This window comes from Chlorocebus sabaeus, chromosome 2 (assembly GCF_047675955.1).
Source record: "Chlorocebus sabaeus isolate Y175 chromosome 2, mChlSab1.0.hap1, whole genome shotgun sequence".
NCBI lineage: Eukaryota > Metazoa > Chordata > Mammalia > Primates > Cercopithecidae > Chlorocebus > Chlorocebus sabaeus.
In genome coordinates, this window is record NC_132905.1 from 42514527 (window position 1) to 42534849 (window position 20323).

General features: G+C 57.3%; 1 protein-coding gene across 1 annotated transcript in view; it reads right to left on the reverse strand.

The window, feature by feature from the left end:
- Positions 1-803: 803 nt before the first annotated feature.
- LOC103247035 (glycogen phosphorylase B) overlaps positions 804-20323 on the reverse strand; it is a 58823-nt gene continuing 39303 nt past the window's right edge. The window contains exons 9-20 of the mRNA XM_073008226.1: positions 19725-19817; positions 18438-18584; positions 17733-17896; positions 16712-16826; positions 15593-15694; positions 14614-14761; positions 10476-10534; positions 8327-8468; positions 6406-6613; positions 4759-4893; positions 3389-3455; positions 804-2387 (exon numbers count right to left, since the gene is read on the reverse strand). Of these exons, the coding sequence (XP_072864327.1) occupies positions 2235-2387; positions 3389-3455; positions 4759-4893; positions 6406-6613; positions 8327-8468; positions 10476-10534; positions 14614-14761; positions 15593-15694; positions 16712-16826; positions 17733-17896; positions 18438-18584; positions 19725-19817 (1533 nt within the window). The 3' untranslated portion in view covers positions 804-2234. The remainder of the gene's footprint in view (positions 2388-3388; positions 3456-4758; positions 4894-6405; positions 6614-8326; positions 8469-10475; positions 10535-14613; positions 14762-15592; positions 15695-16711; positions 16827-17732; positions 17897-18437; positions 18585-19724; positions 19818-20323) is intronic.

Sequence of the window (20323 nt, forward strand, 5' to 3'; positions counted from 1 at the left end):
GCTGGTCTCGGGCCAAGGACACCCACGGCACTCCGGCATTCCAGTTTTTGGGTCTTCAGGGTAGCACTGAGCCCTAGACTCGTTTCTCCCGATTTCTTCATCTGCAACTATACAATTGAGGGGGGATGTTTTGGTCCCCAGGGCCAGGAGTGGGAGACAAAAGCTGCAGGTGCAAAGGGACCAGCACAAGTCACACCAGAAAGGCCAGTGTTTCTTATCCCCAGATAGCATGTTTAGTAATGGCAGGATTTGATAGGATTTTAAGAAAATAGCTAGCTTGGCCAGGAACAGTGGTTCACAACTGTAATCCCAGCACTTCGCGGAGGCTGAGGTGGGTGGATCACCTGAGGTCAGGAGTTTGAGACCAGCCTGGCAAACATGGCGAAACTAAAAATACAAAAATCAGCCAGGTGTGGTGGTGGGTGCCTGTAATCCCAGCTACTCAGGAGGCTGAGGCAGGAGAATTGCTTGAACCCAGAAAGTGGAGGTTGCAGTGAGCCAAGACCATGCCATTGCACTCCAGCCTGGGCAACAAAAGCAAAACTCCATCTCAAAAAAAAAAGCTAGCTGTTCAGGTACACATGGCCCCAGGTCCCACACCTCGTGGAAATGCAAACTTTTCTGCCCTCAATCCCAGAATGATGGGGTATAATTCAGGCCCAGCTCTAGTTTCAGAGGGGGGACCTGCAGCCCACTTGCAGGTCTCATCACTGCACTGGCACCACCCTGGGCCTCAGGCCTGTGTTCTCTGCTTCCCACAGCCTCACAATACCACCTGCAGTTAGTGAAACACAGACCCTACATCAGCCAACCACAGCCACAAAGGTTTAATCAGTTTATCTTACAAGTCAGTAACAATGAGGGGCACAGTGGTGGTCAGGGTGGTGGCCCCAGTGACCAGCTCAGGGAGTATGGCCTCCACACAGCCACTGCCTGGGACAGATGCTATCAGGGCATGACCACGGCCCAGCACTTGCCCCACTCAATAAAAGGCTGTAGTGCTCTGGTGGGCTGTGCACCACACGCAGATCCTCCTGGTGGGCACTGGAGGCCAGGGTGAAAAGAGCCTCCCTGCAGCCCAGATCCAGCATGCAAGGCGCTAGATTTCTCAGCAGTTCCACAGGGAAGGCCAGTAGCCTGTCCCTGCTCTCTCGCTTGGGCAATGGGAGGCAGGCTGGCAGCCTTGGGGAGGGACAAAGCTGTGAGGGGCTCACCCCCACTTCCCAGTGCCAGGCCTGCTGTCCACGCAGAGCAGAAACGGGTTCTTCTGGGACCACTGGTCCTTCTTCCAGACGAGGCTGTGGCACTGGTAGAAAGCGAGGGAGAATGGAGCCTGGCTCTTGTGTGTACAACAGGAAATGCACATCAGGACACAGTGGGAGTCGGAGGGCACAGACCTGCCCCCCGCCAGGCAGAAAATGGGCCTCCCCAAGCACAAAAGTGACCAAGTACAATTTTCAGTTGCTAAAACAAGACTAGTTTCATTTCCATGTGTAGTTATTTTCTCTTGAATAAGCAAAACCAAGCTAAGCTGCATCAGCCAACTTCATCTTGACGAAGACCTCTCAGACAGCAGACACAAGCACCCACTCCAATGTACCCCTCGGTCATCCCGAGTTCCAAGCACCCACACAATGCCCAGGATGGCTACCAAGGGGAAGCCCCAGCTGGGTCCATGACCCATATGCCAGGGCAGAGGGCAGGGGGCTGTGAAGGCAATAACTGGAGGATCCGACCCCTCCCAGCATGGCCAGGAGGCAGAGCTGGGCAGGGTGACTGGGGCTACATGGGGCTTGGCCCTTCCCTGTGGCTGGCAGCCCAGATGCTGCAGTAATATGTCCCCAGGCTTCACTACAGTCACTGGCCCAGACCCCAGAATCCAGAGGCTCAACACTAAAGACATCAGCTAATACATAGCAAGATGCGTGCAAAGTTCTAGGGGAGCCCAGCAGGCGACTTCACCTGCCTCCCACTCTGGTACTGTCGACTCTGTACAAACCTCCCCTTTGTACTGTCAACTCTGGCTTCCTTTATAATAAACTAGGAGCACTTCTAGCACATTCCTTCTTTGCCCTGCTCTCTCAAAACCACCCTGACCCCCACGGCCCCTCCTGGAAACATGGTACTCAGAAAAGCAGGGACCACCAGCGGCTGGCAAAGTGCTTGGGGAAAAAAGGAGGTGCAAAGTCAGCAAGAAAACAAAAGCCCGCTGGTCCCGCCAAGGCAGGGTGCGCCTAGTCCCGGGGAATGTTAGGGGGCGGGATCTGCAGGTCGGAGGGCTCCACGCCCCAGATCTCCCGCGCATACTCCGTGATAGTCCGGTCACTGGAGAACTTGCCCGAGCAGGCGATGTTCCTGATGACCTTCTTGGTCCACCCCTTGGGGTTCTGCAGGGAAGGAGATGAAATTAGTCTCTGGCATCACAGGGCTAGAGGCTGCTAAGAGCATGGGATTCCAGAACTTTAGGACTGTTTCCAAATGAGCTCTGAGCCTTGGGGCTGTCCGCTGGAAGAGGAGGACATTACAATCAATTGTTCATTGAAAAGGGGACCCCACGGACCAGGAAAGCTACCACATACCTAGATACAGGAAGCAAGGAGCTGGAGAGAAGGTCCCAGCCTTGAAAATTCCTGCTAGGGCATGGCCCCCAAGATGACGATAGGGATAGCACCAGATAAGAACTGCCCAGGCAGGGGCCGGGTGCAGTGGCTCACACCTGCAATCCCAGCACTTTGGAGGCCGAGGCGGGCGGATCACAAGGTCAGGAGATTGAGACCATCCTGGCTAACACGGTGAAACCCTGTCTCTACTAAAAAATACAAAAAATTTGCTGGTTGTGGTGGAGTGCGCCTGTAGTCCCAGCTACTCAGGAGGCTGAGGCAGGAGAAAGGCGTGAACCCTGGAGGCAGAGTTTGCAGTGAGCCGAGATCGCACCACTGCACTCCAGCCTGGGCAATAGAGCAAGACTCTGTCTCCAAAAAAAAAAAAAACTGCCCAGGCAGATCCAGTGCCAGCGGACATGGCCAAGCACTCTCCTTCCACCAGGGAGCCTCACAGCTGCCGCAAGCTGCAGCTTGCACCAGGCCAGGCTTTCCTCGAGGCAGCCCTGACTAAGGGAAGAGAAGGTCCCTCCCAGGGCCCTGCCCGGCACTCAGTTTCCAGGCCCCACGTTCTTTTCTTGGCCATTAGGAGCTGTTTTTTCAAGGGAGGAAGTGACAGTGACAGCTTCCCTAAAGGCATCCACAGCCGACTGATAACAAATCAGAAACACAAACCCCTCTGGCCTCGGCCAACAACCTACTCAGCTTGGGAAATAAACAATCCGACCCAACACATCTACACGGACCCATCCAGCTGCTCCCCCAGCCTCTGGGCCCAGGAGCCTCACCCGGTACAGCTGGTCCACCTGTGCCTGGCACTGCACATAGGCTTCATAGTCTGCAAACACCTTGAACCTGGAATGGGAGAAAGGAGGCTGGGCCAGGGCAGCAGGGAGCCCTGCCCACACTGTCCCGAGGGGAGAGTCCCGGGGCAGGAGGCCAGGCACCATGCACCTGGTCCTGCCTGGAGCGAAGGGGCCCATGCAGCTGGTCAGAGCCAGGCTGCACCGGGCCCATTTGGCCACGGGGCTTCTCTGTGAGCAAGGACTTATGTCCTGGGATGGTATTTCAGGAAAATCTTATTTCAACCCAACACTCCTTTAAATAAACTGGCATTTAAAGTGCATCTTCCACACACAGGGCAGTTAGAGCTGCACATGGGATAGGCCTCCTGGGCAGACAGTGGAGAGCCCATGGCACCTCCTCGGGGCGGGGGCACTTGCTGGGCAACGGCATCTCCATTTGCCGTCTTATCTCAAGTCTGACTGGGATTTGCCTACACAGCAAATACTGACTTGCAGTTCCTGATGTGCTGAACAAAAATGCCAGATTTATGACTCTACAAATGCATTTCTGTTCACTATCGAGTCAGAAGCACACTTCACGAAATGCAGAGTTCACAATTTTAAAAGCACTTCCATTATCACAGACCTCAGCAGGACCCAGGTTCCAGCCCAGATCCCAGCATGTGATCAGAGCCAGTGTGACTGAAGCCAATAGGTGACACAGTTATTAAAGAGCAGCAGAGAAAACTAACCCAAAGGCAGCTGAAAGTGGAGGACAGGTGAATTCCCAGCCCTCACCAGATTCAAATTTTGCCAGCAGGGTAAAGAACTGCCCTGTGCTGCAAACCTTACAAAGTCTGTAACTCTAGATAAACCATATCATGTGCTAACTTCACCGAAATAAAACACTAACTACATTATAATGTTTCATCGTTGCAAGTGAAATCCATTTTCACCACTGCCTGTCACTGGCACTGACACCTGCCCGGGTTCCGCAGCCCTTGTGCGCCCCCTACCCCACCCCAGGGAGTTCTGGGCCCATGCTCCCCCTACTGGCCTGCTGGGACATGGCTGCCCCTGGGACTTCCAACCACCAGATGACACCCCCTCCTGCTCAGCACATTGGTCCACAAGGCCTGGGGGCTGGACTCTGCTGCTGTGTCTCGCTGCCCAGGGCACCCTGGCATTGCCACAGGCCATCGCAAACTCCCAGCTGGAGTCTAAGGCTCTGCCCAGTAAGGTCTCATGGGCACAGTGGAGACGTCCTGAAAGCATGGGTTTCGCTCTCCAAACAAGGTGCAATATCCAACCCACAAAGAGGACCCCTTCCTCCCTCCCTCCCAGCCGGCCAACCAGGGGGCAGTCAGTCCCACCTGTCATGATGCATCAGCATGTTCACGACATCCTTGAAGCAGTCTGGCTCCTTGGGAGAAAAAAAGCCACTGCTGATCTGGTCCACGGCCTGCTTCAGCTCGGGCAGGCGGTCGTAGTACTCCCTGGCATTGTACCTGCGAGGCAATGGGCCAGGAGTCAGCAGCCAGCGCCCCAGGTGGGCCACCTTGGGGGACAAGCCATGTTGGTGCCTGGCACAGCCCCTGCCCCAGGATGGCCCTGGGAGCTCAAGGCCTGCACGGTCCAGGGCAGCAGCCAGTGGCCATGGGTGGCTATGAGGCCCTTAAGCAGGGACCCGCTCGAGCAGGGATGTGAAGTCAGCCTAAAGCCAATCCCATCTGCTCCTTTGACTGTTAAAGAAATGTCATCACTAGCAGATCTGCTAGGATATACTGGCTCATGCCACATTCCTAGTGGAGAGGGCCACTCAGAACTTGGCTCACTGTGAAATCCTGGGCAGAGCTTTTGAAAAACAGACTGCCAGGGTGGCAGGAAGTGAAGTGGAGCACCCTTGGCTGGGACCTCAAAGATGGAAAAGGAAAAACGCAAGCAAGACCAGACAGGACAAGGCAGAGCTAAGTGGGTGAGGGAAGGACGGGCAGACCTGGACATCCCAGGACGGGGCCCGGGCGGGAGAAGCTGTGTGAGGGTGCAGAAAGGGTGCATAGGCCTGTGTGCTCGGGCCGGTAAGGCACAGCTCTGACTTCAGATGGCATGTGCGGTTTCACCTGACTGCACCTGAGGCCTCACGGGCTCCCCAGCACTTCAAGACAATCAGGCAACACTGCCTTTTATTTGTAATTATCGCTTGGAATCAGGCCGGTGCCGGATTCCTCATGAACGTCCAGCTCATGAAGAACAAGGAAAGACTGAGAATCTGTCACAGACCAAATGACACTGGGGAGACTTGATGGCCACACACAGCTGTGTGCCCTGATGGGATCCTGGGATGGGAAAGACAGTAACAGAGCCTGGTAGAGTCGGAATGGAGTGTGGGCTGCAGGAGGGCCAGTGCTCCGAGCTCAGTGCAGCCAACAGAGGGGCGCGGGGAGAAGGTGAATGAAGCTCTGGGTACTGTCTTTGGGATCCCCGCTGCCCCCGCTCCCCGCCCGCACATTTAAAATGTTTCCAAAATACTATTTTTAAACTATTTGTAACAGTTACAACTTAGACTAGGGAACCTCAACAGCAGGCAAGCCCCAGATCAGAGTGCTCTGGCAGAGCGCCCCTGGCAGTGGAGATCCCGCCCAGCCCCAGCCGATTTGTGTGGGGCTGCATCCAGCCTGTGCCCCAGGGGGCGTCCCTCTAGGAGACCTTCCCCAGGGGGGAAAAGGCCTTTCCTGGAGGAGGAGCCCCTGGTTTGGACCCCACGGATTCAGCCTCAGAGCCAAGACAGCAGCAGCCCAGCATCCCCGTGGCCTCACCCGGAGCCCGGACCCCGTCCACTCCGTGCACCTGGAGAGAATGGTCACCCCTGCAGGCAGGCACACAGCCCTGGGCGGGCACTGACCCTGGCACACCGTGGCCTGGCCCCAAGAGCCCGGTCCAAGCAATACCCCCAGCCCAACACCCTTCATTCTCCATCCTCACGCTGCCAGGTGCCCAGGGGCACAGGAGGGGGCTCGCACCCTTTCCGGTCCAGGGCCTCGACATCCTCCACCCGCAGACCGAAGATGAAGAGGTTCTCGGCCCCAGCCTCCTCGGCCATCTCCACGTTGGCGCCGTCCATGGTGCCAATGGTGAGGGCCCCATTGAGCATGAACTTCATGTTGCCTGTGCCCGAGGCCTCGGTGCCTGCAGTGGAGATCTGCTGCGACAGATCAGCGGCCGGGATCACTGTGGAGGGGAGCACAGGAACAGGACCGCAATGTCCTCAGCCACAAGGCTCACTGCAGGACGAGCCGGCCCATCCACCCAGGGCTGGGGCATGGAGGGACCAATGCAGTGGCCCCGCTCCAGCCCCCACTCCCGCTCCCACTCCCGCTCCTGCTCCCGCTCTCGCTCCCACAGGGGACCAGGCTGGACACGGCTACCCGCCTCTGCAGGGCTCCCCTTCATGACTGGGGCAGCCTTGAGGCAGAGGGTCCAAGATGGAGGCTCCTGAGGAGCCCCCCAGGTGGCAAAGGATCTCTGCACCAAAACCTTCCCAAAACCAGGACTAGCCAAGGAGCCAGTCCTGGCTCGCTGATGATGTCACTCCCTGGGTCCCCGCGACCTTGATCAGCCCCAGTAGCTCCCTGGATCCTTTCAGGAGGAATGTAGAATTGCATAGAGCCAGAGGGCTGGAGAGGCTGAGGGGCGGCGACCTCGTGGGCACCAGCAGCTGCCAGATGCCACGGCCCTGCGCTTTCTCTGTGCCTGTCCCTCGGGACTGGCCACTGCTCCCAGGCACACTGTGACTGCACACAGTGACTATACAACCTGCTCTCTGCCCTCATCTCGGGCTGCAGCCCAGCCACAGCAACAGTGCTGGGGAGAACAGGGCCCTGAAGCCAGCACCAGGTTCCAGACCAGGCGCCTGAAGGCCTGCTCTAAAGATGAACAGGAGTCAGCTGGCCCCAAAGACACATGAGGGAAGCCTCAGGCAGCGCGGGAGAGAGGAGACGCTTCGGTCAGAGGAGCAGGGAAGGAAGAGCCACGCCACTGGAGTTCCTGGCCAAGTCGGAGGCAAGCCGACCCATGAGTGCCTCAAGGGACCTCGCCGGCCAGGCACCACTAAAGAGGGGGAGCGACATGGACACCAAGGCAGCAGCCAGGCCACAGGGATGGTGCCCAGGGACCCCCCTCCACCACTGAGCTTGCAAGACAACAGCGGATCAGCCCTCTCACCTACACCATGGCAGCCTGGGAAGTCCAGGCGGCTTGAACTAGGGGGGGGCCCTTGGCCCTCAGCGGCAGGAGGGGAGCACGAGAAGGCCAGGCTCAGATCTCCCACCATCTGGTGGGCAAATCACTTTCCTACCCAGAAGGGCCCATAGGGATGGGAACCGATGGTCTCCAAGGCATGTGGCAGCGCATCCCAGGGTCTCCCCAGGACCGGCCCAGGCTGCCCTCAGGAAGCACAGATGAGGCAGGTGCTGCCACCTGAGAACAGTGGTGGGCCCAAGAGCAGGCAGGCAGTGAGGAGCAAGGACGTGGGCAGAGGAGGGGCAGCGGGGTTGGGGGAAGCTGTGGGCCCACACCCCCACTGGCCTGGTGCATGTCCTGCCAGCAGAGGGGCCCAGGGCAGAAGGCATGGCTGATGGGCAGGAGGAAAGGGCAGGGGAGGGAGGGTACAGAGGGCAGGCCAGGAAGGCACGGCAGTGAGGGTGCCCAGATGGGGGATGATACTGCCTGTGACATGCAAGGTGCCCCGGGACGCACTGAGTACTCCACACTGCACAGGGAGCACTCCCCAAAGCCATTCCCTGCTCGCCTGCAGCCCGGTTGGTGAGGTCTGGGTGTCCAGGCAGAGCTGAACCGGCTGAGGATGAAAGGCCCGGGGGCCGGTACAGTGCCCGTTCCTGGGCAGGGGTGAGTTTTCTGTCTGACACAGGCTTCCAGAGTTACCTTTCTCAGCCAAGGACACGCGGTAGTTCTCCAGGAAGATTACTTTCAACCTGTCACCCACAACTGGGTCATGATTGACGACGTCGCCAATGGATGTGACCAACTTGATGATCAGCTTGGCCATGTGGTAACCGGGTGCTGCCTGGAGAGGGGTGAAGGTTTTTAGCATAAACGCCTTGTTCGGGCCCTCGGAAGCACTCCTGGTTCCTGGGGTCTGTAGGAGGGTGAGGCCAGAGCCACAGGAGCCTGCCGCCGGGAGAGTCAGTAGAGGAGCTGGGGAGGCCGCCCTGGCCCCAAGGCCTCAGCCTCTGCTGAGCGCTCAGGATGGTGGCCACCTCACCACGTCCAGAAACGTGTCTGCCTCAAGTCTGGTTTTCTGGTTGTTGTCAGGTTTTCAGAAATCACAACATAAAAGAGACCAGGATTTCTAGAGCTGCCGACTGTCAGGACACAGAGAACTGTCCCTAGGGACATACTGGGACATGCTAGAGGGACACATTCAGAGCGAGCCAGGCTACGGCGGACAGACAACCCGATATCTGTAACAGACAGACTGTGGGGAAAACCTACGGAGAACCGAGACACCACGGCAAGTCTAAGGTGAGAACTCACTGGGCTCTCCCTCAGACCAACTTTTAGAAATATCTGTCACTTCACAAAGACGACTGGGCCAGGGACCCATGAGGTATCCGAGTGAACATTTCACGACACAGAGGACTCCTGTCCAGTGCTTTAGGTGTGACGGATGGTGGGTGGTACTGTGTGGTGATGTTTCAGGCTACTCCCATTGTGGTTCTGGTGGAAAACATCATTTTATGAAGAGGAATGCTGACGTATGTAAGACTGAAGAGCTAGAGTGGCTGCCGTTTACTGGGAAATGCTTCAGCTAGTGTGAGGGATAGGCTTATGGTTTTGCTACAGTTCTTCCTGCTTTTCTCTAGGTTCAGATGTTTCTTTTTTTTTTTTTTTGTGCTGAGACAGGGTCTGGCTCTGTTGTCCAAGCTGGAGTGCAGCGGTGCAATCACAGCTCACTGTAGCCTCAATCACCCAGGACAATCGATCCTCCTACCTCAGCCTCCCAAGTAACTGGGACTACAGACATGCACCACCACACCCAGCTAATTTTTGCATTTTTTTGTAAAGATGGGGTTTCACCACATTGCCCAGGCTGGTCTGGAACTCCTGGGCTCATGCAATCCACCCACCTCGGCTCCCAAAGTGCTGGGATTACAGGCGTGAGACACCGTGCCCGGCCTAAAATTTTCATAATAACATTTAAAACTTTTTCAAACTCCGTATCTCTATAGACTTCACATACTGAAATACTGACAAATAAAATGATGCAATTCCAAAAGTTGCTTCAAAAACAGCAGGTGACAGGAGTGGACAGAGACCAAATGGGGTGTGCCAGGAGATGGTGGAACCCTGAGGAGTGCCCGCCCCTCTGACCAGCTTCCCACTCGCTGAAGGCTGGGAGAGGGTGTCCTTCAGGCTGCACACAGGCACCAGCACCCCCAGGCCCCAGCCTTGCCATGAAGAGCTGGGGTGCCTCACACAGTCCAGACTCACTTAGGGCCACTGCTCCAGCAGGACCCTCCTAAGGACGCTGCACCCCACGGCAGCCCCACAGTTCTGGATAAAGACCAAGCTACTAGGGAAACATGACAGGAGGTGGGGACACTGGCCGCAGAGGGCTGATGAGTATGACGATGTGACCTGGGACTCGATGACAGCACATCTAGGACTCTGAAAGTATGTGTCATAGTAAATAAAGTGAATTGAAAGCAGACAATGCTCAGGGCATGTGCAGGTGATGAAGCAGCCACAGCGTCCTGTGCCCAGTGGGCACCATGCAATCCTATGGGCACAAAGAGAAAGGACACCACCTCCTCTGAGGTGGGCACCAGCAAGCCCACTGGGGACTGGCCCTCTAGGCTGGGGACCCCCTCCGGTGAGCTGGGCAGGGAGGCTTCCATCCCATTCTGACCCTCTACAGGGTCCCCGCCCCCACAGGCACACCAGTAGGGCCAGTGACCGCTGGGCACCCAGCTCCTCAGTATGGCTGTGGCACCACGAGAAGCATGCAGGCTGCCCACCCACCGTCCCTGGACCAAACATCACAGAGAGGACTGCAGAGGACGTCACTCACCTTGCCCCCAATCATAACAGTCCTGGGCACAAAGGCCTTGGCCGGGTCTCTCTTGATTCCTGCAGGACACACAGAAGAGACTCACACAAGGCACCGGGAGCCGGACAAGCCCCTGCCGGGGCCCAGCAACATCAGAGGCCGACCCTGAGGCAGGACAGGCAGGCTCCGCCGTGAGTGTGCTTCAAGCCCCAGTGACACGGGCGGCAGCGGCACAGGGCCACTGGCCACCCACTCCCCACCCACCAGGAACCTGCCACTTACAAGGGAGTGAGGCCACCCTGAGGTCTGCACTTAGGTTCCCAGCTGGTGAGGAAGGCCAGCCAGGACCAGTGACGAACCCGGCAGCTGACCCGAGCAAAGATGCTGTTTGTTCCCAGGGGCTCAGAGGAAACGCTGCACCTCAGTTTCCAGAAAAGCCCAATACAGGAGCCTCCTTGGGTTTGGTCACCAGTGTTCGAGGCCCCTGTACATGAAGGGTACACTTGTGGGTTTTGTTTGGTTTTGTTTCTTGAGACAGCGGCTCACTCTGTCACCCAGGCTGGAGCCTCTACCTTCCAGGCTCAAGCAATCCTCCCACCTCAGCCTCCTGCGTAGCTGGGATCCTAGGCACATGCCACTGTGCCCAGCTAATTTTTTCACTTTTTGTAGAGATGAGGGTCTCTCTATATTGCCCAGGCTGGTTTCAAACTCCCAAGCTCAAGCAATCCTTCCGCCTCGGTCTCCCAAAGTGCAGGGATTATAGGCGTGAGCTACCACGCCTCGCGCTCTACCACTCTTGTGTTTTTTTTTTTGTTTTTGTTTTTAAGAGTCAAGGTGTAGCTCTGCCACCCAGGCTGGAGTACAGTGGTGTAATTGGGGTTCACAGCAGCCACAAACTCCTGGGCTCAAGTGATCCTCCCCTCCTCAGCCTCCCAAGTAGATGGGACTACAGGCACCAACAGGTTGCCACATGCAGCTAATTTTTTCACTTTTAGTACAGATGGGGTCTCGCTTTTTTGCCCAGACCGGTCTCAAACTCCTGGCATCAAACAGTCGTCAGGCCTCAGCCTTCCAAATCCTTGGCATTACAGGGGTGAGCAACCACACTGACCTTAAATTGTGTTTTAAACACATTGTTTGGATGACACAAAGAAAAAGTGGCAACCTCAGCCTTGTGGCTGTGGTGCCATCAGCCTGCAGGGGTGCTGGGTGAGACCTTGTGTCTCCCTTCTGCCTTGCTGGGATAGGGGGTGAGAGCCCCCAAAGTTCTTCACAGAAGTGGATGGAGGGTCAAGCCATGACGGCCAGCTCACTGCCAGCCCAGCAAACAGGCTGTCCTTGCCAGGTCATGGGTTTGCAGATTTCACGGGAGGTTCCTACAAAAAGGGGATGAATGGCCACCCTGGACAGGTGTTCACCAGCGAGCCGGGCCTGGTGGGGGCAGCAGGGAATCAGGCCGACGTGTACCCCCTGGCCCCAGGCTCCAGGAGGAACACAGCTGCCCCTTAGTGCTGGATCTTGTCACTTCTGGAAATCAGCAGAGAACAGGAAAAACAAAACACACAGATGATGATTTCAGCACAACTAGGAAAGAAGGCAACCATGCAAACTCCAGGCCACAGTGGGCAGGGGACAGGGTCCTGGGAATCCTAACCTCTGGGGAGGGGCACTCTGGGCAGAGCTCCGGTCCTGGGGACCACCAAGGAGCCCCCAGGGGACAGCAGGCTCAGGCAAGCGCCTCTCCCACAAGGGCATCCTCACAAGGCAGGTCCTGGCATCCAGGGGAGCCTCCCGCCCAGGTGAGACCTGGAGAAACAGCGGAGACGCAGCCACAGGGAGGTGCCACAGACTGGGGAAGCACGGCCTTGGCCCAGCAGAGGAGCTGCCTTGGAGGGCTGAGAAGCCTATTCCGAATAGCCCCAGGCGATCCAGCTCACCCTAACGTAGCAGTGGAAGTCAGCACCCAGCCCTGCCACAGGCCACAGGAAGGGAGTGAACCCCTTCACGAACCACATACCCTTGGTGACCACCAACTTGGAAAGACATGGAGCCGAATGCAAGGCCTCAGGGAGGGGGGCAGAGAGCAGACGAGAGGAGCAGACGTCACGGGAGGAAACTGCAGCCGGGAGACGCTCCAGAGAGCAGTGCCACCCCAAGGACAAGGACAAGCCAAGTCCTGAGAGAAGTAGGTACCAAGGAGGCAGGCCAGAGAAAGCCACCTCACGCCACACTGCAGCCCAGAAGCAAAAAATCAAACAGAACCAAACACACGTTTCAGACAGACAACTTCCCTGAAGTCCAGCAACATGTTCAACAAGCACCCTGAGTACCGACGAAAATGCCGCGTTAACAGCCAACACCAAGACACGGCAATGACAGTGATTCACTCATGAGGTCGAGAACTCAGACCTCACCAGACTTCTGCACACACATCCGCCCTCCAGACAGTGCCCAGCAGGGCCCCAAAAGGCACTGGGGGAAGGAAGTGGAGTCAAGACTGGCATCTTCAGCCAAACCGACCTTCGTGGTGAAGGCTCCAGGCTATTTTGAACAAGCAAGAATTCGGGAAGGTTGTTCCCATGAGCCAGTCACGAACTAGACACAAAGCGCCGGCAGGGCTGGGCAGCACTCTGCAGGAGGACCGTGAGGAGCAGTGAACATACTCACTTGCAGACTCAAACTGACAGAGCTAGGGACAGGAGGAAGGGCAGAGTACTGATGCTGTGAGCTCCGACAGTGGGGCAAGGAGATGCATGTCCACACGTACATGCACACACACAAGCACACGTGTTTACACGCATGCACACACATACATTTATGCACGCACACACAGACATGGGGCAAGGGGGAAGACCAGTGGGAGCGAGCACCAGCCTGTTGGCTGCCTCCTGTGAATGGCTGGAAATCACAGCGGGTTGTTCAAAGCGAACGAACCAAGCAAGCGGAAGCAGAGTGTCTGGGAAGCCTGACGGCCAACACTAAATGACGACGCAATAATTGACTGTGGGGGCAGCGGGGTGGGAGGAAGGGAGGGGTGACCCGCGACTCTCACTGTCGCTTATGAATGGGACCAAGCACTGTGCAAGCGGAGGACTCCGGGTCACCACCAGGGACACACAGAGCATCACAACTGCAGGAGGAAAGCGGGGCAAAGAAAAGTGATGCAAAGTTCCCATGCACCGCCTCGGAGCCGGGAAGCCACAGCCCTGGGAAGCATCTCCCATGGTGCCCACACAGCAGAGGGGTCCTCAGTGGGGGTGGCCTCCAGCCGCTGTCCTACTGCGTGTGTCTCAAATGCACCCAGATCCTCCACCCCATCGAGGCTTACTCATTGGGAATAGGAGATGTATTTCCAAGAGGAGCTTTGTATCGGAAAGGAGGATGTGGTTCCTTTGGTTTTTAAAATACCTACTTCATTAAATTACAAAATTTTAGAAACCTAGTTTTTCCTTAAGGTTTTATTATCTATTAAACCTAGCAAATAGTCACACTGACCTCTGGAGGTCTCTGATTCATGTTTGTTTTCATAATTAAATGTCCTTAGACAATATAAGATACATGTGTAAATTTAACACATACTATCTTAATTTTTATAAGTATGCTTTAAATGCCTTTAATAAGCATAATCTTTCTAAATAAGATTAGTCTCACAGAGATAATAACTAAATTTAAAATAAAAACTGAAGGCCCGCTACAGTGGCTCATGCCTATAACCTCAGCCCGTTGGGAGGCAGAAGTGGGTAGATCACTTGAGGCCAGGAGTTCGAGGCCAGCCTTGGCAACACAGTGAAACCCTGTCTCTACAAAAAACACAAGGGCACAGTGGCATGCGCCTGTAGTCCCAGCCACTTGGGAGACTGAGGTGGAAGGATTTCCTGGGCCCTGGGAGGTCGAGGCTGCAGTGAGCTGTGATGGTGCCACTGCACTCCAGCCTGGACCTTTCGGGTGTTTAACTGTTCACCTGTTCACATGAGGCCTGATATGGGACACACAGAAAAACGTGGCTTTTGTTTAAAATAAATGTGCCACATCACACATGCCCACGCCTACACACACACAGCCCCCACCATGACAAAGGCCCAGGGTCTGCGCACCGCTGGCGGGCAAGGGTAAGTCTTGGGCCCCGCAGTGCAGTCGTGCAGGTGATGCCGGCACTCACGGTTGTACAGGGTGATGACGTGCAGGCAGTTGAGCAGTTGCCGCTTGTACTCGTGGATCCTCTTCACGTGCACGTCGAACATGGAGGAGGGGTTGATCTTTACCTTGTACTCCTTCTCCAGGAAGGCTGAGAACTTAAGCTTGTTTTCCTGGGAGAGTGAGGGGGAAGGATGGCTGGAGACTTCACCAGGACTCCACCCACTGACCCTGCGGCTTCCTGCTTCGAGTGCCCTGTGAGGAGTGCCGCAGGGAAGGGGCAGGGGTATACAGGATGGAGCTGAGGGGCAGAGATGGCACCAGGGGTCTTCTCATGGGAAAAGGGGAGAGGGCGATGCTGAAGGTGGGTCTGTACCAGGAATAGGGGATAAGTGAGGAGCCAGCCCAGGAGCACGCCTGGAGCCAAGTAGAATACACTGCAGAGCCAGGCGTGCAGGCAGGGGAGCAGCGTGGGAGCGGGACAGCTGAAAGGACTACAAGGAGAACTAGTTCTGGCCTCTAGGAGGAGGCCAAGCTTGACAGGCTGTGTAGAATGGCCTCCAGCCTGCTGAGGTTTGAAGGCTGCCGTGACTGGCCCTGGACTAGCCGAGGGGCTGCTGCCGGTGCAGACAGTTCATGTACCTGCACAGCTCTCCAGGGGCAAAGAGGGCATCACGCGGGAATTGGCTTCTAGAGGCTTCCATACAGAACTGACCCGTGGTGGAGGGTTGAGGAACGGGCAGGGCAGGCCTGGGGTCTGCACTCAGCTATCTGCCACGTGACCTGTCCTCCTCAGGGCCCTCATCTGAAAGGCTGAGTGGGGTAGAGAAACCTCAGGGGACCCTAACAGCCTCACCCTCAGTCCTGTTCCGAGTCCCCACTAAAGCCCCAGTGGGTACCCCAGGACATGTGTTGGGTTGTAGGAGGGCTGGGGCCAGGGCGTACCTGCCTGGCTGTGGGAGGGTTGGGGCCGGGGCTCAGGCCAGAGCCAGGGCCGTGCCTACCTGTTTGACCTTGGCCACGTCCCTGATGAATGCCTCGTCATTGACCAGTGGCAGCAGCTTCTTTAGCTGGCTCAGGTCAGTCAGGAACTCCTCCCCAATTTTCTGGAGAATGTAAAGGTTCCGCTCACTGTGGGCCCTAGCCACTTGCCCTCCTCCCATTGTCGCCCATGCCCCTGCTTTCCCCTGGGTTCTGCTCATCCAGCCTCTCCACGCATCCCACCTCTCAGGCCACAGGGTCACCCCGGCAGCCCCTCCCACCTCTTCTGATCTTCTGAGAGGGCTCTGCAATGTGGCCCAGTCCCACCAATTCAAATGCCCACAACAGACACACAAGCCTCCCTCAGCCACCGTTCCTAGGGTTCTCTGACGTTGAATATCCCATCACCACCCAAAACCCAAAGCATCCTCCGGCTGCCCTCCACCAGCACCTTCCCTGCCTCCACAACGCAGCAGGCAGCCCCCTCAAAGCCAGCACCTCACCCAGGTGCTGCCCGCAAACACTCGGCCACCTCTCCTCACTGTGCCCAGGCCCGCCTCAGACTGCACGGGAGCCACGCTGCCTTCCAGGTCCCAGGGGCCCATCCCCCAGCACAGGGCATTGGACCAGTTTGCCCCAGAGCACTGCTCCCTCCCTCTTCAGACCTCAGCTTTCCTGGGAAGCCTTCCCTGACCCTAGCCCCAGGTGAGTGGTCCCACCCTCCCAGCCGCTGGTCCTGGCCTGTAGCACAGGGCCTGACACCTCAGCGCTCGTTTCCCTCGGGAGCTTGCATAGGAGCCGACATACAAACAGGAAATAGGCGCCCAGCCTGGCAGACTCTCCCGGCAGTCAGCTGCCTCTTGCCTCTTTTGCAACGGCCCCGTGGCTGCTCTGAGCCACACCGCAGCCCTCTCTAAAGCTCAGCTTCTGAACTCGCACACAGGACCCGCCAGGCCCCACTGGGTGACTGCCCAGCTCAGTGTCCATGTTCAGGGGCTCAGCCCTCATGTCCGGAAGCCTGCAGGTCAACACGTGAGGACAGACTCCTGCCTACTCAGCAACCACTCAGCAGGGGCTGATGACATAGCCAGTGGTTCTCAGCCCAGGCATACCCAAAAGCACAGGCAGGGCCTGGCGCTCACCTCCACGATGGTATCGGCCAGCCCTGGGTTGCACAGCAGTAGCCACCGGCGGGGGGTGATACCATTGGTCTTATTCTGGAACTTCTCTGGCTCCAGTTCATAAAAATCCTTAAAGCTGCAAACACAGAGAATAGGGAACTGTCACAAATGCTGTGCCTTGAACCAGGTAAGCAAGAGACCTTAAGGCCCTTTTAAGGAGGTCCCAGGATCCCTCAAGCTCAGTGTTTCTGTTCTGTTTTCTGAGAACAGTGACCATGGCCGCTGCAGGCTCTGGGAGCCATACAAAGGCAGCGCCTGCGCCCCAGGGCCTCTGTGGCTGGCTGTGCGGTTTGCCCAACTACACCCTCGCAGGCATCAGAGCCTGGCCATTCTCCGGAGCGGTCCATGCGGAAACAGGTGTCCAAGTCATGACAGCCGAGACTGCAAGACTGTAGGGCTTGAGAAGCTGTGGTCAGTTTCCTCATCGGTACTGGGGAGGGGCCCAACACAGAAGCTTGCTGTGGGTGCCATGCACAGAGCCTGCAGCCCAGCCCCGGGCACAGAAGCCCCCGCTCCTGCCGGGTTCTGCCTGCCCAGCATGCACAGGAGACGCCCAGCACATGCTAGGTGAAAGAGTGGGAGTGATTCCTAGATCACGCCCCACCTAAGAGGGGCAAGAACGAGATCTGACCTAAGAATCCCTCCTTCAAGCCCTGTCTAAGTCCCACCAGCGGCAGGAGGACCAGTGGTGCAGAGCCTCCGACTGGACCCCCAGGAAGGCAGGGGCGCAGGAGAGCAACAGGAGACAAAGCCGTCTCCCCATTGCCCACAGGGCCGGAGGCCCCCATGTGCTGGTCGGTGAATGCACAAGGCGTGACCCTGACAGGATGTTCTGGGCAGCTCTGTCATTCCCATGGAGGCAGGGGCCTAGTGGCATGGGGTGTGTGCCGTACAGCTGGGTCCATGTGTTCGGTGGATGGTCCTAGGTGCAGGCCTGGGTGTTAGACAGAGCTGGCCCCCCTTGGGCAAGTGCCCCACTCACACCGACTGTTTCACAATCTCCGAGTGGATCCTCGCCACACCGTTGACAGCGTGGGACCCAATCACACACAGGTGGGCCATGTTGATCCGCTTGCAGTCCCCCTCCTCGATCACAGACATCCTGCGCAGGCGGTCCACATCCCCGGGAAACAGCGCAGCCACGTGCTGGTGCCAAAACACAGAGGCAGGTAGGTGGGCACGGGAGGCCCCACGGAGACCCAGCACTCCCCATGACCAGGGGACAGTCCATGACCACCCACAGGAAGCTCTGCTGCCTCCAGGGAAGTCCTGGGGCTGCGACAGCCGGACCTCACTCAAGTGCTCCCAGCGCCAGCAGGCACTTCAGAGGCCTCTCACAAGGGCCCGGGGCCAGCTCCAGGAGGAGGCTCTCGCTCACTCCACTCCCCAGCCCAGGAAAGGGCCCAGCCCAGCCCAGGGACCCACAGGGCTACTATGTCTGAGGAAGATGGGTCTGAGGGAGAGAACATGCAATTTAATTTACAAAGAGGAACCTGGGACAGCTGTGGCTCAGGCGTGGGGATCAGCCAACAGCTCTGCCAAGGGACAGCCCCCAGCCCCAAGCATCCTCTGCTAAATGGAGGGTGCCTCGTTCAAGGAGTAAAGCACCTCCTCGCCCAGGCCAGGTGGGGGGCCGTTGGCATGGGTGTAACCACCACCCCACACGGCCACCTGGGCCCACACTCACGTCCAGGTGCCGCTGGTTGATGGCATAGATGATCTCCAGGTGCCGCGGCAGCAGCTTCTCAAACATGGACACGGGCCAGCGCTCCAAGGCCTCAGGCAGCACGGTGTGGTTGGTGTATGCACAGGTCTTCTTCGTGATTTCCCAGGCCTAGGCCATTCGAGAATGTTCCCATGTGTTTGTTTAGAAACAAGCAGCTCTCTGGCCAGCTGCCTAGGAGGGGTGAGCATCCAGGATCCCAGGCAGATGCTGGGTACCCCAAGAAGGGCCACCCTCCCCTCTGCTCTCCAGGGTAGATCTGGAGCCCTCTGAAAGCCTGACACGCAGCCCAGAGCCCTCACTCTGCTGATGCAACCCATCGAAGTGTGACGTTATGGTCCAGTGCGTGACACACACACAAGTAAGACACACTCACCTGCTACCTGGGGTCACCTTCACACTCTCGCATCACTGGTAAATGGACGCACCGCTGAGCGGTTTTCTATTTATTTCCACTATAGTAGCTGGACACCCACAGTGGGGAGGACACTGGTTACTACGTGGACCTGCCCCGTGCTGGCCAGAACTTGGGTACCCACAACAGGCACAGCCTCACCTGGAGTGCACACACACCAAGGCCAGAGAGAGGCCTGGGTTTCTACAAAACGGAGTTAAAAAAATTTGTTCTATGGTTTCTTTTTTGTTTTTCTGGGTGTGTGCCGCCACACCTGGCTATCTTTTGTTTTTAGAGGTGGGGTCTTGCTGTTGCCCAGGCTCTAACTTCTGGCCTCGAGTGACCCTCCTGCCTCAGCTTCCCAAAGCACTAGGATTACGGGTGTGAGTCACCACACTGTCCAGTTTCATGGTTCTACATGTCGATTGGATAACGGTTAGATTAAGAAAATCTCACCACACAAACGTATTAAAGTCCAAAATACGCTGAGTCGTGAGAGCAGGTGCCATGAACAGAGCACAGAGCTCTAAACAACGCTTTGGGGAGCTGTCACCAAACTTCAAGATGAGAATGCACCAATGGGAAACCCTGAGAAGTGTCACAGCCCTATCCTTATCCTCTCCCCCGTGCCCTGTCCCCCGCACCCTGTCCCCCACACTCTGGCCCCCTGCACCCTGGCCCACAGAACCTCTGTCTCCTGGAACCAGACCCCTCCCACAGCTCGCATCTCTCCCAGGCATGATGACTACACAGCTCTCCCTAGGCCAGGGAGAGGCCCCCCAGCTCAGCTCCTTGTAGCCCTGGTCTGCATGGGCTCCAGGCTCTGGGGAGGTGCCGCCCTTCTCCTTCACGCGCACCTTGTCCCAGTCCACCTTCTCCACGTCCACCAGGATCCGCATGAGCTCGGGGATGGAGAGGGCAGGGTGGGTGTCGTTCAGCTGGATGGCCACCTGCAGGTCGCACAAGGGGTGCCATTCAGTCATCTCATCCTGTGTGGGCACCCATGGTTGTTGGCATATGAAGCTCCCCGAGTGAAGGAGCCAGGCCAGCCCTGAGGAGCCTGGAGAACAGGAAGGGGTTCTGGGGAGGGAGCAGGAAGGACAGCCGGGCTCACACTGTGGCAGGTGTGTGCTGTGACCGACGTGCCTGCTGGTGAGTGCCCCACAGCGGTGTGCTCTGCTGCCAGTGTGTGCTGCAGCCGGAGGGGAGGAGCCGTGGCCACCAGGGCTGGGGGCTCTCTCACTGGAGCTATGAGGGCTTTGTTTGAAGTAACTGCACTTAGCTCCGCCAAGCACATCTGACTTTGCACAGGAGCCTTTCACCATGTCCCTTGCTGACTTGACTCCTAACAAGGCCGGTGGCCCTTGTTCTGGGAGGGAGGGCCCAGGTGGGATCCTGGCCCAGGATGACGAGACCCCAAGACAAGGGGCATGTGCCATCCCACTAGCCCCTTTTG